Source organism: Apostichopus japonicus, chromosome 16 (assembly GCF_037975245.1).
Source record: "Apostichopus japonicus isolate 1M-3 chromosome 16, ASM3797524v1, whole genome shotgun sequence".
Classification (NCBI taxonomy): domain Eukaryota; kingdom Metazoa; phylum Echinodermata; class Holothuroidea; order Aspidochirotida; family Stichopodidae; genus Apostichopus; species Apostichopus japonicus.
The window spans coordinates 15,718,156-15,739,022 of NC_092576.1; the positions used below are offsets into that span (position 1 = coordinate 15,718,156).

General features: G+C 36.4%; 2 protein-coding genes across 2 annotated transcripts; one reads left to right on the top strand and one right to left on the bottom strand.

Moving 5' to 3' along the window:
* Nucleotides 1–423: 423 nt before the first annotated feature.
* On the bottom strand, nt 424–4,721 carry LOC139983074 (interleukin-25-like). Its single transcript, XM_071996412.1, has 4 exons — nt 4,512–4,721; nt 2,991–3,403; nt 2,187–2,339; nt 424–1,073 (listed from the first exon to the last, which is right to left on the bottom strand). The coding sequence occupies exons 1-4, from the start codon at nt 4,527–4,529 to the stop codon at nt 980–982; spliced, it is 678 nt and encodes a 225-aa protein (XP_071852513.1). The 5' UTR covers nt 4,530–4,721; the 3' UTR covers nt 424–979.
* Nucleotides 4,722–16,128: 11,407 nt separating this feature from the next.
* Nucleotides 16,129–20,043, top strand: LOC139982919 (uncharacterized). Its single transcript, XM_071996119.1, has 4 exons — nt 16,129–16,266; nt 17,474–18,063; nt 19,205–19,327; nt 19,752–20,043. The coding sequence occupies exons 1-4, from the start codon at nt 16,246–16,248 to the stop codon at nt 19,825–19,827; spliced, it is 810 nt and encodes a 269-aa protein (XP_071852220.1). The 5' UTR covers nt 16,129–16,245; the 3' UTR covers nt 19,828–20,043.
* The last annotated feature ends 824 nt before the right edge of the window (nt 20,044–20,867 follow it).

A 20,867-nucleotide genomic window follows, 5' to 3' on the forward strand; every position in this document is an offset into this window, starting at 1 on the left:
AGAAGAAGAAGAACGATATATATATATATATATATATATATACTATTAATACATCCCCTGTTGACCATGAAACCTTATGACGCCATTGTGACGTTCTTTTATGCTACTTGGAAGTCTTGATAAATATAGAAGTACAATATAAATATAGAAATATGAAAGAAGAAGAAGAACGATATATTATAAAAGTGTAACAAGGATTTTTAAGGTATATGGAACCCCCACCCCACATCATGTAAACCCCCACCCCCTCTCCACAAACACACTTTCTAACCTTCCTCCGTCCCTCCACTACCCTCTTCTACCACGATGTGTTATCCCATATGCTTTAATTAATCCCCACTATCCATCAACCCACCTCCACACACAAACAATCACTAGAACCCCCCGCCCCCCGCTCCCCCCCCCCCACCCCCCTACACCCTCTGTCTCCAATATCCCCCAAAAGCAGAGACAAAGTATGCTCTTTACGGAAGTTGTTTTTGATGAATACTTAATCTCCATTTGGGAAAAACAATTAAAGATAGGTATATAGTAGAAAACAAATCAATGAATGTATGAATAAATATATAAATAAATATATAAATAAATAAATATGTATATAAATATTTCGAATAGGTTACTATATTATAATACATATAAATAGTAAGAAAATCAATAAACTTTGATATTTCATTCGAATTTTGTATTTCCGAAATTTTCATTGCTACTTTGAATTTATTGATCGTCAGGTTAAAACTATATGGTGTATCGATTCTTAAAGGAGAATTTAAGCAACTCCATTTAATTTCCATATATTTTTAGACTGTTTTCTACCTTAAAACCATCAAAAACATATAGAGACCAATATTCTGCCATAAAATCATCTTTTAGACTAGTATATTGACATTCCCCTTATGTTAGTGGTTTTTGCACCTTCAAGCTTGAAGTTATAACCGTCACGATCAATTGATAGATGATAATTTGATGATATTTCCTCTCTCTACGAATCGTTGCTTCTTGTTCCATTGCTACGTACAGACGATGCCCTCGTACACACACATCCGACGGAAACAGGTTCGTAGGTCAGGTGGTATCTTTTGGAGAAAACAAAACAAAATAATTTAATGAGAATTTAAATCTCATAATTTATCGAAGAGTCTCAGTAATTCAAAATTGGACATTTCGAATCGACTTAAGAACCAGATCAGCTAGATATGACATCACGTGGCCTTAATACATGATACATATACTAACTGTACAATCCTGTAGTTATAGTGTAGTGGCAAAGAAGCCATTGTGACACGGTAGCCGAAAATGCATTATTTTGGCATCGTATCATTGAAGTCGTTGCTTAAATGCCAACCGGTTATATGGCGGGCCATGCATTTGTATCAGATCACGAGCGAACGACAGTCTTTTGTTCTTTGGCAGACAAAGGTAAGGAAACTACATGCAATCCATTGTTTATAATAACAATATAAATAATAATATTAATAATAATACATATTCATTTGCGTACAAGTCTGCCGAGGATTCTAATGCGCTTTGCAATAAAATGAAATTATTGTGCAATTTAACGGAAATCAATACAAACTAGAATAGTATGTGAATGCAAATACGCAGTATTGAAGTGCGCGTTGAATGCTTGCAGTATTGGGAAGAACTTTTCGGTTGTTCATGGTGTTATTTTTTGGGGCGGACAACACACCAGGGAGTATAGTCATACAGGTATACCTAAAAAGTAAGGGCGCTTGTGAGCCCGTGACAGGCTCAGAATAAGTTGGCTACGAAGATAGCATCTGAAACTGCAAATGTACAGAGACTATATAAAACTTTAAGTTTCAACGTCTAGTCATGTAGGCATCGTTCACTTGGCCAACAAATGCCAATATTGTAGCGCGCACTACACTAAAGATTTCAGCTTGGTTTAGAACAAAGCTCAGACAGTCAATGGAACATATAGAGGCGAAAGGAATTCATTCCAAACGATTAGATCATGCAGAGAGAAGCTACCACGCTGCGATCGCCGAAATTCTTTATCTTCGTTCTACAGTATCTATAAGGAGGTAGAGTGCAGGCTTATTATTGGAGCCTAACATAAAATACCGCTTATTGTTGAAAGGGTAAAATGCGGTACGACAAATCATCAACCCAAATGGATTCGCAGTGCGCATGCGTTCAGGAGAATTATCATAATTAAAACCAACCTGCAGGGATCATTGCTATCGTCTTCACTTCCTCCTCGTCTGAGCACTGGTATATCTTTGAATACAGGACGGCACGTATTATCCTGATGTACATCGTTAGGATTGTAGCAGTCCGTACAGTTACATCTCACTTGCGGTATTGTTTGTGGATATCTGTCAAGGAAAAAAACAGTGGTGAAACAAGGTTATGATTGAAATGTATACGATAGGGTGATACGGTAGGCTATATATTCGTCATATGTGAACGTGTATGTTGTTATCCTACACTTGATTACACTTTGAACGAGCATGGTTAGTTTTTGAAATATATACAATAGGGTTATACGGTAGGCTATATATTTGCCATATATGAACGTATAATGTTTTCTGTCTCTTTTTTTGCAATATTATTTTTTACTGTATCTATTTGGGGTGATATTGGGAGAAGGTGAATGAAGGTGGGTGAAGTTGGGTGGAGGGGTGAAGGTGGGTGTAGTTGGGTGGAGGGGTGGAGTTGGGTGAAGTTGCGTGGAAGGGTTGAAGTGGGTGGATTGACTTTTGGAAACATTTCTCATTGGTGATAAAAGTCATGCGTTATCACTGTTGCTCGAAAGGAGTCTTTGTAAATAATAATTGATCAGGTCAAACAAACCTGAAACCACTTTCTGATATTTCCTCATCTCCTTCACCCAAGGAAGAATGACCTCCCCTTCTTCCCTAGGTTTTTTCTTCGCTAACTAAAGATTTAAGGCAAATTTTTTTCAGCAATTTTGCAAAGCAATTACTTTCATCCAGCAGATTTGTCTTTTTTGAGTTAATTCTTACCTATGAGTATCCGTCTGTTCCTCGTACGTGTACGGACAAAGTGTCCTCGTATTCAAGGCAGCGTTAGCGATGACGTCACGGTGGTTACACGAATCGACAAGGTAGGGGGACCAACCGGTGAGGCTCGTCCAAACTTCTAATTCCTCATTTTCAGATAATATTTCAACAGTATCCTCGGCATTGCTTACTATATCAGCGAGGTCTTCAGGCGTCGGTTCAGGGCAAGCTACGTCACGTGACCGGCGCTGATTGGCTACGTCCGAACCCCCTCCGATCTCCGTCATGGTCGACGAAGTATCGTCTCCCGTGATCTCATTCACTGCTTCTGTTGCTGTTTTCATGTTTTGCAGTGGAATGCAGAAAGCCATCGTTGTGAGTTGCGCGATAGTCAAGACTAGCAACAGGTAAGGAATCTGTCAGGCGTAAACGAAAACAAATAAAATTATGATACAACATAAAGAAAAAATAATAATAATGATATAAAAAAAAAAAATAATAATCAAATTAAACAATCATGATCCCAAGATGTCGATCGGATTTTTTGGTGTCTTAATTAATAAACTTCAGTCGTTTTGTTTTGTTCTTTTATCCATCTTTTCCTCTTCTTCGTTTTACCAGAACGGGCGTATAGTTTAAAACCCTGATATTCAAATTACGGGCGGTTGCGAGATCATTTTAGTGTCGCCCATTTTTTTTTTTTTTTTAAGGAATAATCGAAATAATATTAAAGATGACTTACTTCAAAAATTGCAAACTGTTATACCATTTCTCGACTATAAGCACCCTTTAACCATATTTAAAATGTCATAAAGGAGGAAGGGGTACCTCTTCCCCCGTATATACCCCTAGGGTCAAGCCACAACAACAACCACAACTACTGCAGAGTCGCCAAGATAGAGAAGGAGAAAATTGGAGTCACCAAGCAAGAAAGTTTGAATAACAGAGCTAACAACATCTTGACTCTCACGCCAAACAAAAATGTGACAAATCGTCGAATGTTGTTAACATATCGCGAATACCCGAAGAACGTCTGTAACAGTGCACATATCCTATAAGCCTAGGCTACACACTTCACATACGTAACAATATATCGGCTTATACATTGAAGATAATTAAAATGCAAAAAAAAAAAAATAGAAAACGGGACCATTGGCATTTACCAATCTGATGTTGCATCTTATTCTACGGTTTTGAGATACAAGAATTTCCATTTTCTCTTTTCTTTTCGATTATTTTTTTGAAGTAGCAATGTGCGAGTTATATACATGGCACAGAAATCAAATGTAATTCTTAAAGTATGCAATAAGTTGGTAACACTGCAAAGCAAATGCCTCAGAATCATAACAAAATACATATATTTATATATATATTTATGTTTTACTCTATTGAAAAAACTTACCAAACGCAATTTATTTTGCTTGTTTCTACTTCCTAAATTATGAAAACAAAATTATATTTGATATTAATTCAACATAATATCCTCCAACGCTCTGTTGACGACAATTACATTGAAGTACTCACCTTTTGGCAGGCACCCATTCTTCGTAACTTTAGCCGGTACTCTAGCAAATGAATATCACCCTATATAAGCAAAACAGAAATTGGATCGTATGTATAGTTGTGTTGTGAAAGCCCCAAAAAATGTATTGCTTTTGCAATATTACACCAGGAATCAACTCTCTGTTTATACAGACGGGACTTTCTGGGAAGGCTGTTGAACGAATTACTACAGCTCTACGCTTTCACTGCCAATATTTATAAGGAAACCCAGGTATCGTGTTTGTTTTGTATATACCCCACTCAGATCACTTCCGATCTTCTTCAGAAATATTAACCTTCTCACCCTGTTATGATCTAAATATATCAAATGATTGAGACGTACGGGGGAAAGAGAATAAAAATGATCAAACATAACTTTGCTTGACATTGCTGCCAGCTACAAAGGAAATCCGTGTGTTCTTTATCTGTTTAGAGACAAATTAAGATCGATTTTTTTTATTTTTATTATCGTCAGATCAAATTACCATGAACAACAAAACTAGGGTTTCCTTCCTCTCTTTTGACATGTCCTGGTTTCAGGATCAATGTTATACTTGGCATTACAACATAACTTGACATAAATGTAGACATCGAAGAAGAACAAGAAGAATACGGGACAGAATGTGTACTTTTCAATTTGGTCAATTTTTAAAAATAAAACAATGAGTTCAGCTGCAGCCTTGATAATATGTTAATCAAAGTCGGATAATTTATATTGGTTTGTTTTATTGAGACGTTTAAAATATTTATGAATTTGGTTATAGAATGTTCTCACCGCCAACCGTCAGCACCTACTATTTATTGATTTATTTGATTTGATTTTACAGAATTTATATACCGCTTTGTCCAATATAAGATCGCTCTCTAAGGGGGCTTTCCAATCAAACTTACAAGTTAAGATGAAATAAAAAAATAAAAAAAACACAATAAATTAATGTTAAAGATACAAATATAAAAAGGTAACAAAAATGGATTTAAATAGTAGAAAGGCGAAATAAGTGCATCAATTCAAATTCTTTGTAAGACAGCTAAAAACAATGAATTATCAAAAAATATTTAAAAATACCGCACAATTCCTTCAACCAATGAAATGAAATCAATAAAAAAAAAGGCATCTCTAAAAAGGTAAGTTTTAACATGTTTGCTAATATACGCCCGCTGTAGGTCGAGATAAGGAACATTTTGTTAAATGCTATTCAGATAGTTTGATATTCAAACTATTCATTGTTTTGTTTGATGATTTACGAGGTACTTAACGCCCACCTCTCCTCATCCAATCCTCTCGTCATTACCTTCTAACTAAACAAACATAAATAAAAAAAAACTACCAATTAGAAGAACTCAATAATATGTCAATTAAGGTGATTAGATACCGAAGTGAGAGGGGCTGGGGTAAGAGGGGGTGGGGTAAGAGGGGTGATGAATCTTGTACTATATAAATTTAGCTTGCATGTGTTGAACATCGCTATATGAAAGAACAAGAAATGCTTGAAAATGCTGCGGCTTAAGGTGGGTGGGTTGGTGTGTGGGGGAGGGGCGGATTATAAATTAATCGTTCAATCCAATTTGTCTCGTATAAAGATAATGTAAATATTTCATTATTAATCTTGGTAGATTATGAAGGATCTTACTGGATTGTGATTGTTCAATCGAATACACCAGTGACGTAGGAAACTACCAAAAAAAAGACACTCACAAAAAAAAACATGAGGGGGATATGAAATGCAATGGGGATTCCCCAAAAGAATCTCACTTTGAATTTTGGTAGATTCTAGCCTGGCTCGGCATATCGTACATAGAAAATGTCGACTATTGTTTTTATTTAAAAATGTCTACATTTTCTAAAATGTATAAACTTTTGTTTCACTTTCGACTTGTTTGGTGAAACTTTTGAGACGTTTTTGTTGCTGAGAATTAGCCTCATCTTGGCGGTATATGAAGCGAAACAAGCGAGTCCAAGTTTTATGAGAACCCTTTTTTATAGGGTGAACAATCTGGACTGACATAGATAATCATAGATTTTCGGAAAATACTGCTTTTTTTCGCCGATAATAAACCACGAATTTCGAACGACAATGTAGGTTTAAGAAAATCTTGGAATACCGACGCATGGAAACTTAGTTAGGTCGACAAGCCCGTGATAAATGACGTCATACAAAGATTGACGTCATACAAAGATTGACGCGTTGTTCATGTCACGAGGGGATTGTCTGCACGTAGGTAGTGCGGGGAGGACGAGGAAGGGGAGAGGGGGTGATAGGGTGATGGTATTAGGGTAAATATGTTGAGTTGAATTATTAAGAGCGTTACACGAGCATCTATATGTATATATGTGTATGTGTATATATGTATATAATATTATATATACATATATATATATATATAGCCTATATATATATAGCCTATATATATATATAGCCTATATATATATATATATATATATATATATATATATATATATATATATATAATAAATACATATATATATATATATATATATATATATATATATATATATATATATATCTCCAATTTGTTTTACTACCATCATGTCCATTTGTAGTTTTATGGTATAATGGACACATAATGCGAATATACCGAGTACGTGTGAAATGGTTGACATAACATGTAGGACCGTAAAAATACCGGTGTACATGTTAATAAGGTCACTGGCAAAAAAAGTCTATCAGCTACATATATGTTAGCCAATTACCCAATAATTAGACAGATATGCCACTGATGATTTTCGCTCGAAAACGTCCAGGTTTGTGGCTCGACAATCTGTAGTTTATCGACAAAAAATCCTTCCATTATCAATTGAAAAAAAACTGAATTATATATGATTACCCTGCAGGTATTATCGATGATAAAATAGAATTATTGGTACTAGGTATTTCACTTTTATCAGACTAATCCGGCAGGTTTTTTATTCGACCGGAGAACCTGAAAAATATATATATGTAATTGTTCGGGAATCGGTATACCCTGCTCTACGTTGGCTAGTTTTGTTAAGACCCTAGTCACACAGCCTAACGTACCTTTCTTTTTCACAATGCTATTTTCCCGTATCTATTTGCTGTACTGCCTAGAGAACGCCCCCGGCAGCGCTTTCGTTTGTATCGGACAGATCCCCGGGCATGTAAACTACAGTGGACCAGCATGTATTCGTGCTAGGCAGAAACGGACTCAGAGGCATGTGCAGTTTGCACCCGAGAAAAATGAGTATTACAAACGACTCGGCGAAGACTACACATTGGCCTCTCACTGACCTTTCAACGACCTTTTTGATATATTTAGTTATCTCTGGTGACGGTTTCGAACGGATTAGCAGAAGCTGGGCCTAACATGAACGACTTGCCGCATTCAATACGTTTTAACCGGATGTTTGCTGGTGCACCGTTATATTAATTCCGGTCGTTTTCCGATACGTAATCTCTCAGATTGCCCCTTACACACTAGAATGCACAAATATTGTTTAACATGTATACCGCACCGCAATTAGAGTAGTGTACATCCGCTATAGAAAGTTTCAACAACATATTGGAGAAAAGAGCTAAAATGACCTAATACTGCTTGTTTTAGCATATTATCAGTTACCATCACTGCTTTTTTTCTGACTTTGTGTGAAAGAGCATCATTTTAAAAGTACAGATCGTGTGAAACTAGCCTGGTGGATTGAAGGTGATATAAACCCAGGCGTGAAGCCAGGGGGGGCGAAGGGGGCAGACGCCCCCGCCCCCCCCCTTGATCATGTTTTTAATAATTGTTTAATGTTTTTATGATATCGCTAGTATTTTCAAAAGAGAAAATGCTAATATGCAACTTACAAGGCCTGGGAAGTGCCATTTCCAGCGATCTGGGAGGCATTTTCATCCACAATTTTCTTGTACGCTTCGCGCCAATCATGGTGGTGCTATGCGCTTAGAAAGTTTGCAATGCCGAATCTCTCGCCCCTCCCTACGCGCCTGTATAAACCATTTGAGAAATTCTAAGTTGGTTAATTCTTGATCATTACTCCGAGGCGAGAAGATGAAAGGGTTTGGGGTTCAGTATATGCTATACTTGCTCCTCTTCTGGCTTCAAAATCTAAACGGTCATGATATGGAGATTTGCAAGTGCCATGACAGGCCAAGATCTCAGCTATCATAATGTGTTGGGAATATAGGATATACTTGCAGTTGAAAACTTACATCTATGCTTTGGTGGGTCTTGAAAGTGAAGAAGAGTTTAGTGTGTATAAGTCACATGCCCATGACGCAACACCTTCATGTATTACTATAGGTTTAGAACCATCATGTGAACGCCTGTTGCAATGTCAGAGAGGTAAACGGTCAAACGTTTAACAAGGTAGATGGAGATCAGATAACTCGTGACAATACCTATTAAATACCACTCAAGTTAAGCTCACATGGTTAACCGCACTCATCCCGTCTGGCTCAATCGAACGGTGTATACATTACTGAATTTTTGATTCCTACTATATTATTACGTTATGCGGTGAAAACTGAACTGAGTGTAACCATGGAGCTATTACCGGTAATAGCTCCATGGTGTAACCTACTAGTTGTACGTATACAGTCAGATCAGAGGAGTGACGTCATCCTGTATCTAAAGCTTTGATCACGCACAGTTCGGTGTACAAGGCTTCCTGATTGGGAACATCGTCAATACAACGCTGTCGGTTAACCGTCAGCTTTCCTGACATTTTCTTCCATTTTTTTTGTGTGTGAATGGTTTCGTCGTTCGTCATCGAGATCGCCACCGTTATTATCGTCATCGTCATCACCATCACCATCCCATCATCATCATCACCATCACCACCTCCATCACCATCATCTTCATCATCATCATCATCATCATCATCATCATCATCATCATCATCATCATCATCATCATCATCATCATCATCATCATCATCATCATCATCATCATCATCATCATCATCATCATCATCATCATCATCATCATCATCATCATCATCATCATCATCATCATCATCATCATCATCATCATCATCATCATCATCATCATCATCATCATCATCATCATCATCATCATCACCACTACCACCACCATCATCATCATTATCATCATCATCATCATCATCATCATCATCATCATCATCATCATCATCATCATCATCATCATCATCATCATCATCATCATCATCATCATCATCATCATCATCATCATCATCATCATCATCATCATCATCATCATCATCATCATCATCATCATCATCATCATCACCACTACCACCACCATCATCATCATTATCATCATCATCATCATCATCATCATCATCATCATCATCATCATCATCATCATCATCATCATCATCATCATCATCATCATCATCATCATCATCATCATCATCATCATCATCACCATAAACACCATCATCACCATCATCATCATAACAAATAGTAAAATACTACCAAATGTGAGTTTGCGGTGATGTAAGAATCTAAACGTCTTATTGTGGAAATTAGTAAAAATACCGAGGCACAGAAGTTTACCCCACACATGGTTCTAACACAAAATGCAACAACTATGAAGCCTAGCTTGACAGAAGACAAGCTTGATTCCCCGTGCTATTGTTGTCATGTTTTAGCTATACCGGTTGAGTGGTACCCGTGGATAAAGGCGGTTTAATTGTACCGGTGCTGTGGCCGATTGGATAATGGCGGTGGCATGTGAAGCAATGAGGCTTAGCGATCGGGAAGTTACGGGTTCGATACCCGGTGGGTTTTTCATCCAAGTGCAATCTCCGTTTTTCCATCTGCAATGACTTTCTAAATTGAAAAAGATTCCAAACTTGAGCTAAAAATGTTGGATTGGAAGCCACCCGAAGTGTAAGTTGTAATACATAAGCCCTTGAGGGTTTCTCCCTTATTTGTGGTCGATTAAGCGTCGTAAAATAAGTGCTGATTATTATTATTTTTCTTTATTATAGTAACTCTTACTGGTTTCGGTTTCGTTATAGTAACTGTATAGTGCTATTTTTGACAGGCGCAATAGCAAAAACTCAATTTGCACTCAATTTGACCTTTGATCTCTGACCTTTCCCCCTTTGGTTCCTGGGGTCTACGAGACACAAGGTTTCACCCTGGGGTACCTTCCCACCAATTTTGAAGAAAATCGCTCCAGCCGTCTCGGAAGAGTGTTTGACACAAACTTGGACACTGATACACGCACCCGGACACGCAGACACACGGACACGTTTTGACACCCCCCCCCACCCCCATTCCACACCCTCCTTCCCTCAGTCATGGACTTTCGGTCACGATCGAAATCTGCAATGTAATATATAATAATATAATAATATTTTTAAATATTGAAGCCGAAATATGTTTAAACTTAGCTATTCAGCTAATATGGATTAAGTTGCTTACACTTATTAAGATGACGATCGGATATCAGTCGGGGTCCAAAAAAATTAAAACACACCTCTCTAGGAAGTTAGCAATCTGATCTGATCTGATAAATCTGTATTCTCTATCATTCATTCACAACATTACTGACGCCATCGAGTAGTAGCTTTGACTGACATGGAGGAAAGGTTCTAGCTGATGGCAGACTTTGTAAAGTGGCCACATTGAGTAGACAAACTAAACATTTGTCAATGCAAACTAAGTTAAAGGGTGTGAAGACCCGCGCACAAAGAAACGTCTCATGCCGGTAATCTGAGCTAGTTTCGAAAGAGGTGTAACAGAAGTGCTAGACACCACGATCGATCCCAGAAAATACACACAGAGCTTGCTACCGTCGGTAATTAGACACTAGAGTACAGTCAATACAGCTACGGTTAATACCCACAGCACAGTGTACATAGCAGCGATGGACATCTCAGGTCTAGCTAAAAGATAACAAGGTATCACGTTTCATTTACTGTCTGTATTTTGTAGCGACAATAAGAAAACGTCATTTGCAAGCAACTTAAAGTTAACTTTTTCAGAGCGCGGCACGCGGTTTGGGACGAGTCTTCCATGCCATCAATAGATATTTAAAGTCACCCATGGTTATCCCATCTTTGACAACGTCCCAGTCATTCCTATATAGCCTACCACCGACTTCCCCAACAACCGAATCTAGAGTCTTGAAAGCGAGGTTCAACAAATGAAATCGACGTACAATGTCTGTAGTTCGCGAAAATCGTGTATAAAAAGAAGGAGAGAATAAAAGAGATCTTGTGTTATGTTCGTTTTCAACCCTATCAATTCATATCGTATCGTTTGTCACACATGAAACATATATCTTTATTGGCATTACCTTTTTTTTGGGGGGGGTGGAAAGGGGGGGGGAGGGAGTTTATGGCATGTTACTTTTACTTTCGTTTCAAGGCTGATCCTTAGTAGTAGGGCGTTGTTATTGTAGAGTTTCTTTAAAACACGTCCCAGCCTGCAGAGAATATATATTTGAGCATGTTATACTGTGTATAAAACAAATAGGCCTATACGCAAAATTTGAAAGGCACCAACGGGTATCGTTAAACAGTCTGGAGGATGTCATGGGTGCAAAACAAGGATGTGTTGTCATGCATTGGTGCAAAATCAAGGTTATGATGTTTATGCATGGGTGCAAAGACATGGGTATGATTTAGCGTGAGTGTCTTACCACCAAAATCATCACAGGTGCAGCCACTGTGCTATATACATAGAAGAATGTTTATAGTCTGCAGTAGGTTTTATACTATAGTCAAATCGCACAACAATGTATCAATACGAACAATGTTCAGTTTTGCGCGGTTTTGCAGGTGTCAAAGATGTATGTACTTACACACAATACGTGAAGCCGTCACATGAACAATAATACCTGCGTTCGTAACAAACGCGAAACCCAACATCATATATTATTCTACATAATTGATGCAGGTTAACTTTAGTGTATTATAGTGTATTATTGTTGACCATTAATTTACCAATTCCTTAACAAGAAGTATACTTGTACAAGAAGTACATTATTCATATATGAATAATGCTTCGCCAGCCGAAATCTCCAAATCTAGAGGAACCCACGACATGAGATGCCGACCATATACTTTCAAAATTATTACATAGTAACATTCTTTCTTTTTTTTCCGTTTTTTTTTGCAGTAATATCTCCAAATTGTATACATATACAGGTAGATAATATGTATGACAAGATGGCAAGCCAATTGAGGATACTTTAGGCTCGCGAGTTCCCCTGATACAATCCAAATACAACAATTACAACGAATAAGAACGTTCAATTAAGCAATTAACCGCAATGATGTATATAGACGATATTCGTAACGACGTTTGTTTTAACAACAAATGAAAACGGAAAACCACAATGAATGAAACACGACTAAAGATTTTAGGTTCAAATACAATGACTTCATTACATTAAATAGCTAATTAATCAATTTCCTGTAAGATACCTTATACGGTTATGTCTGTTTGAAAAAGAAAAGAAACATTTTTGACGTTATCATGACGTCACCGGTATATACTGATATACCGTACTAAAAGAAAAAAAAAACATGTGACACACAAAACGTTACATATGAGGTCACGGGCAACCAACATACTCCGCCCACCAAACTTCACCCACCACAAGTTTACTACTCCCCTCGTCACCCCCCCCCCCCTCCCAACCCCCTTCCGTTCTTTTCTTAGGATTCTTGTTTACACTTTCCTTAATTAGGTCAATTCTACCCCTTTGTAAGTTTGTTATTTTTATTAGAATACCTCATAATCTACGGTCAACGACAACTCGAACTTACCCAAACTTCACCCCCCCCCCTCCCCTCCGACCCAACTAACATTCTGTTCCATACAAAATTAAGGAAAAAGTTTTCTCGAATCACTAAAATCACGATTGATACCTCTCCCTTCTTCTATTGTTAATAATCCCCACACCCCCTCCCCCACCCCTCCCTCTCTGAACGATATCTTACAGGGATCGAAGAGAGATAAATTCTTTGTTTCAATTATTTATTTGAAACAAAGACAAGTTGGCTATCTAAAGTACCTAAGTTGGTGAAGTTGAATTCAATGTCCAACATACCATTTTCGTGATAATAGAATTTCAAATGTGAGTTATTTGAAGTTGGAAAATTAAAAACCATATTTCGACGTCATTTCATATGGAATTAAATGATTAAAGCTTCGTCGAATGCCACTTTTGTCTCGAGAGAAGCGTCTACTGGGTACTGGGAGTCTCTTCTACGTATCCTGAGAGAGATTTGAGAAAACTTTCATTTTGGCCATTTTGGGCTAAAATGGCCAATTTCATAAGGACCATACACTTATGATTTTGTCCGATTTTGGCCCAAATCGGGACTGTTTTAATTACTCCCAAAATTTGACCTGCGGTGTGTGGCGCCCTTTGGATTCCTTTCCAGGTGACAAGAGTATAGTATAAACACTTATATTTTGGTGGAAAAAATGAAATTTAATAACCATATCTCGACGTCATTTCATATCGAATTTAAATGACTAAAGCTTCGACCCCTACAGCTAACCCTAACCCGAGTAATAGTGCATCACATGTAGTATCATGCTATACCGTACTTCTTGAGGCAATGCAACTTGCCACATTATAACTTGTCTTGAGAGATGAAAAAAAACTTGAGGTCTTGGTGATGTCCGAAACCGTCTCATGAATAATTCATAACTCTTGTAGTGTGACGTCATCCGTTCACTTGCCTCATTCACATGTGTACAGTTACTGGCTTCGATGGATTTTGGTCGTTTCGTCTAGCTGTTACCATATAGGAACGGTAAAATATAATGAAATTCCAAAAGTTCTCTTCAAATGCACTGCTGTTAATATTTCACTGCTCCGGAATGCAGAGAAAAGGCTTTTACCGACGATTGCGCGTGTAAGCACACTTTTACAGACCGCAAAAATTGTATTCTAAAAAGGGAATTGGGCTCATTGGATATTGCAATATTTTGAATACGTAAGAATGAAATCTAATATCAGTATGTAAAACACAAATTCTCCGCTTGTGGGTGGCGGAAGTTTACTTCTACGTAATGAGCGCATTATTAGCTGATTACGCTAATTAGGGTTTACCGATCTGTCATACACCTAAACTGGGTTTAATGATTTCCCACAACCCATTCATTTTTAAGTATTGTTATATATTTCTTTAATATTATCATAATACGATAAATGGAACTATTAACAGGAAATACACACGAGGGAAATGTCTCCTTGGGTATAATTCTGCCTAGTCTTGCATTTACGGAGGCGATATTGCCTCTAAAATTAAGTTAAGGCAAGGAAATGATATTTAAACTTTGCCGGAATTATATAGCTAAATGTAGAAAAATCATTTACCATAAAACTCTCAAATTGCATATTGAAGTCAGCGTTGGGGGTACAATTGACTCTTAGAAAACACGAACAATAGTGAATACAAAATATTCCTGGTATGACTGAAACGCCCTCATGTAACCTTGAACTCTGACACACACAAAAGAAAGAAAGACAGATTTTATAGACTTGTACCCATGTTATAGATGAGTACTCATTTCATAGACTTGTACTCATTTCATAGACTTGTACTCATGTGTACTCATTTCAAAGACTCGTAATCATTTCATAGACTCGTTCTCATTTGTACTCAGTTCATAGCTGTGTACTCATTCATTTTGTAGTCATTTGTACTCATTTCATAGATTTGCACTCATTTTATAGACTTGTACTCATTTCATAGACTTGTCCTCGTTCGTAATCATTTCATAGATGTGTACTCATTCAATAGATGTGTACTCATCATTTGTGCTCATTTCATAAATTTGTACTCATTTCATTAGCTTTCCAATTAACAGCTGAGTTAATTGATCGTCTTTGTTTTTCTTTTTTTCTTTTTTGCACACGATTTTTTGCACTCGTCCCGACGTGTCAAGGAGGAAGAAGTCACACACGTGATCTGTATAATAGATGGAACTTTTGGTGGCTCTTACAAATAGAAGATATGTGGAAAAAAAAGAAAAAAAAAAGGGGGATGAGCGAGTGAGTGAGTTCGTTATTTTCTGGTATTATGTCGGACAATTAGTATCTTCTCTTTGAGAGTGCCCAGAATAATCACTCTTTATGAGGGCTGAACCTCTTTCGCTCTCGGCTAGAGCGAATTGCTACCACTCAATATGACCCCTTCCCTCACCCCCCCCACCCCCAATTAGTTACCGACAATATCCCTTGGTTTAGAGATTACGTTCACATGATTCTATACTCTTCTTCGGTAAGAGGAAAATTTATTCCTCAGAAAGAGCGATCCGGTCTTCCACGGACATTATCTCAAAGAGTGAATTCTCAACAAAAACCGAAAAAGGAAAATAAATTAAACTAAAGATTTTAATCAGTGGTAAATAAATCCCCCGCCGAAGCAATTGAACATGACCACTTGCTATTTATTTCCCGATATATCATCTGATAAAGTATTGCGAACGAGTGCTACAATCCTTCAGGAAGTGAAAGTTTTGATAGGCCTTGCACTCCGTAGTATTTTAAGTCCTATACGTCCGCACACGTGGGGAAAACCCCTTTGTGGCTATTTTTAAATTCATCAATTATGCAGGTCAAGTACTTATATAAGCTTGTTAGTAAGTGAAAATATATCACAGAAGAGATTGAAGAGCGATTTAATTAAAGTCACCAGCAGAGACAAACGAAATAGTCTTATAGTCAGAGCAAAAGGAAAAAAAGAAAAGTTACCGTGAAATATATTAAAGCCATAATGAATATCAGCCAGTTCGTGGTAAGTAAAATGGACTATTAAATATTAACATTAATTTATGATTAAGTTAACGCTAAATATATATATATATATATATATATATATATATATATATATATATATATATATATATATATATATATACCATTCATATTATTTTTTTTATGTCTTTACAAGCTTGGGTTGTGCGACTTTTCATCAAGTGAAATGGTCACATGATATCTTGCATTTGGTGTCTTTATAAATTTCGGAGTACATTGCTATAAATAATGTTCTCTGCTCTATATTAGCAGGAAGATAAAAAAACTCTCCCCATTGAAATCAGTGAGCCCTCGAAAAAAGAAAAAAAAAAGGAAAAGGACAATTTCATGTAAACAACTTACAATATTTTGTTTCAAAATCGTTAAAAAAAAATTATTACTTTTATTGAAAAAAAAATTTGTCGTTTTATGTTGCCATGAAAGCTTAGTGGCATGATCGACATTAAATGTCAATCGATAGCTATTCTTTGAATACCCCGACCCCCACCCCCACCCCAAAAAAAAACGAGCCGACGTTCTCGACATAGATTAAAATCATCTCTTGTAACCATGCCTACATAACAAATGTAATGCGAGCAATATATTGTTGAATGAGATAAAATTTTAAAAAATAACTCTACAAATGCAAACGAACATTTATTAAATTTTAGTGATAGGAGTAAATTAAAATGAACAAAATGATTTTAGTCGTAACAATACGATAGAAAGATTTATGCCAAATCGCATATGGATTTTTTTCTTTTGTTCCTTGTGAATGATTCATCTGTATTGCTCATATTGAGTTGAGAATACACTTTTATCTTGAGAAGAAAAAAATAGCAGTAATTCTTACACAGCTAAGGTAGTATAAAGTCCATTATAGTCCATGGAAAAGTCCATTAGTCCATAAAAAAACAAGCGCTTATTATCACTAAGAGATGGCGTTTGATTGAAATGACTAGTTATAAGTAACATTTTCATTTTGGGATATATTATGACTTATACGATGTAGAATATCTTTATTGCAAAGGAATTCACACAGAGAGCTTTTATCACAATGCTAATCTGTGATTAAAGTGATTTGCTCATACCAGGAAGCAACGTGATCCAGAATTCCAGAACAATAAGTTTTCAATTTTTTTTTTTAATATTTTTTTTTATCCATGCTCATTATATATTTATCTATTTTATTTTGGGCTTTTTTTCAGCACATCTTCGCCACCGGGTTTGTGGTGCTGTTCTCTGTGACGTCAGCGTTTGTCGTGAAACCAGTACAGGAACTAGCGAGTGGCCATTCCAAAGGACAGATATTATCTAACAATATTGTAACTGGTGTAGGGAGCGCTTCATTTATCAAGAGTGTCGAACAACACGACCTTGGTAACCATGTAGTCCCACAGTCATCAGGGTTTCCTGCAGGAGAGGCGGAGGAGGAGGAGAAGACAAAAGACCCGATCGAAGTCCTGTTCGGAGACACCAACTTCCAAGGCGATCAGTCGGTAGAATCTTCTAGGGGCAGTGACGGCGGACACAATGATGGTGGTGCGGACATTGTCAAGCTGGAGAAGAAGGCTCAACTGCATAACGATAGGCCGACACGGGGGGTATTCAACTGCGAGGATCTGCAAAATTCGCTATTAAAAGCTCAAATCTTTGAGACACCACGGTCAGACACACAGAAGACATTTCTAGACGAGACTAGGCGTACACAAACCTGCCCTACATCATTTATAGGCACGGCAACAAACAGAAGATCAATCTGTCCTTGGAGTTATCACACAGATTCTGATCCTAACAGGTAAGAACAAGGTATTATTTTTTACTTCTTGGGAAAGCAAAGATTAGAAAGGGGGTAAAAGTAAAACGCGGGTGGAGGAGTTAGAGACGGGGGGGGGGGGTGGGAGGGAGGAAGGTAGAAATACTACCTTATTATTAACATAATGTATGGCATAAAAGTAAAACCCGACATGGTTAGGAAGGTAAACCGCCAATTCTTATTCATATCCTGAAATACGCCATTTACTACCACCTCATATGTATCCATTCACACACCCCTTTCCTCCTCTTACTCATCGGACCGCTTTCTGGAATCTCCAATTCTATTCGTCGGTGACAAATGGGACTAACAATGTTTTCATGGGTTTTTTTCCCCCCATGGATATGGACAAAGTATTTTACCGAATACGTTTCCTCTCCTAAAATATCTTATTCGTGATAGGTGCCATGGTAGAGGTTTTGCGGATAATGTGGACTTATGTTAAAAATGACGTCATGGTTATTTCAATTCACAATAAGAGAGAAAAATGGTCATTCAAAAAAATGATCAGATATATTTCTAATAGCGCATTCGATAATTGTTAATGAGTGCTAACTGCCAATTCCGTTATCATTAACATGCGTGTGTTTCCCTGTTTGTCGTCACTCTCTAATTACTATAAGGAAACAAAACAAAAAGTCCCCCCCCCCCTTTCTAAACAAATGAGTTGGTGTGACATCCCGTGGCAGGAAAACGTTATGCTTTGCAATGACTTTTACGATCAAAAGGGTAGAGTTTAATCGTATTAGTTACTATATTTAAGTGCTAAACGGAAGTAGATTATGTCAACTATTTCCGTATTGACGTTGGCGATGGTCTTTTGATTTATATATATATATATATATATATATATATATATATATATATATATATATATATATATATATATATATATATATATGTATATATTGAAATATATCTATTGAAATATGTTACAGTAATGAGTCATATACTCAAACGGAAGTAACAGGTACTTTTGCTCATCTTCAAATTTCATTTCCCTTCTCTGAGAGTCAAATTCCCGATAACCTCCCACAGTAGTATGTTTCGTTATGTCTTACGTCACTGTTGAATATTCATGTTTATCTTAACTTCTTTCCTTCTCTTCTATCATCCACATTAGGTGTCCTCAGAACATCACCTACGCGAAGTGTCAATGCACCGAGTGCATGGCAAACTCAGGTAGTTGCGAGCCGGTTATGCAAAATAAAGTTGTTCTGATGAAAGACGTTACAGCTGAATCGCAGTAAGTACAGAATTATGCTAGAAATATGCTAGAAAGTTATGTAATGGTTCCTGAAGATGAATATTTAAAAGGATTTGTATTTTAATTTTTACTATCGAACCATTGAATTGAATATCTTTTCAAACTCTGCATGAATAATTTGTGACGTCAGAAATTAGTCTAAAAAAGAACTTCAACAAAAGTTTCTAGCGACTAATAACATGCTGAAACTTGGAACCAACTTACTGATATACCCTTTAAGCATTTAAAATCTATATTTTCCAATATGTAATAAATTGGCATTGAACAGCAGATAATAGACCGTTATGTTGGTAATAGTAGTAATAATTTTTGTGAGGAAATCCTGGTTTCAAAATTAATGTTACTTAATTATTTATATTCATTTTATTTTGAAGTTTTGTTTTCTTCTAATTTTACCCTGCAGGTACCGGGCTGTTACAATTCAAGTTCCTATCGCATGCGTGTGTTCCCGTTATTCAAATGTGCGGTCAGGAAGGTGATTGGTGCATACAGAGAAACAGAAATTTCTATTTTTCAGATTTTCCTATTTATTAATTAATAACAAGAATTTGTTTTCTTAAAAGATAACTATATATTACTTCACGAAATTCAGGCGATTCTAAAATATTATGCAACTTTATATTATTTTTTACAATAATAAGAAAGAACAAAGAAAAAAAACTGCTTCAAGACATTCCGTCATATTTCAAGTGCCATATATTTATTGTTCAAAATGATAAAATAGATTATATTATATTATATTTATAATGAAAATCTTAAGTTTACAAAAACAACAACTTCATTAAGATTAACAAATATGAATGACACATACTTGACAATATTTTTTAGGAAGTACCGTACTGGACATTTTTTTTTTAATTATTGGACTTTTTATGAAGTACTGAAGTTGTTACTAACAATGAAGTTTGAACTAGGTATAATGTACTGTTAGGTATGGGTTCAAAACCTAACAGCGGCCCATGCTTGATTTCAACAGTGCAGATCCCTGTAACATGGAACGCCAAAGGTGTAACGATATGATAGCTTTATGGGATGCCGTTAAGGCAATAATCGGAATACATAACTTGTACAATCAGTTAACTCTTACAGTTACGCAAACGTTTGACTCTGTACGGACTATTTTACTTAGCAATGCGCGTTTTTACTCAGTACTGGATACGTCACAATATAGACTTGTCTTTAATTAAGGACTGGAATATTTAATTAACTTATTGCACTGTTTTTCATTAAGTGCTGGATATTGTACTGCATTTCTAAGCTATAAGTACTGTATAATTTAATAATAAATAATTCTTGTTTTTTTTTCACATAGTACTAGATATTTGACAAATACAATTACTGGACTCTGCAATTAGTGCTGGATGATTTCACTAATCCATACAGATTTGTACATAGCAATGGATATTTTACTAATTACTGGTGAAAAGACGTTTATTCTTAATTGTTTCACTAATTACTTTTGCATTTTACAGATTACTGGACTATCCAATGTAATATCGTAAGCTAAAGATATAACATA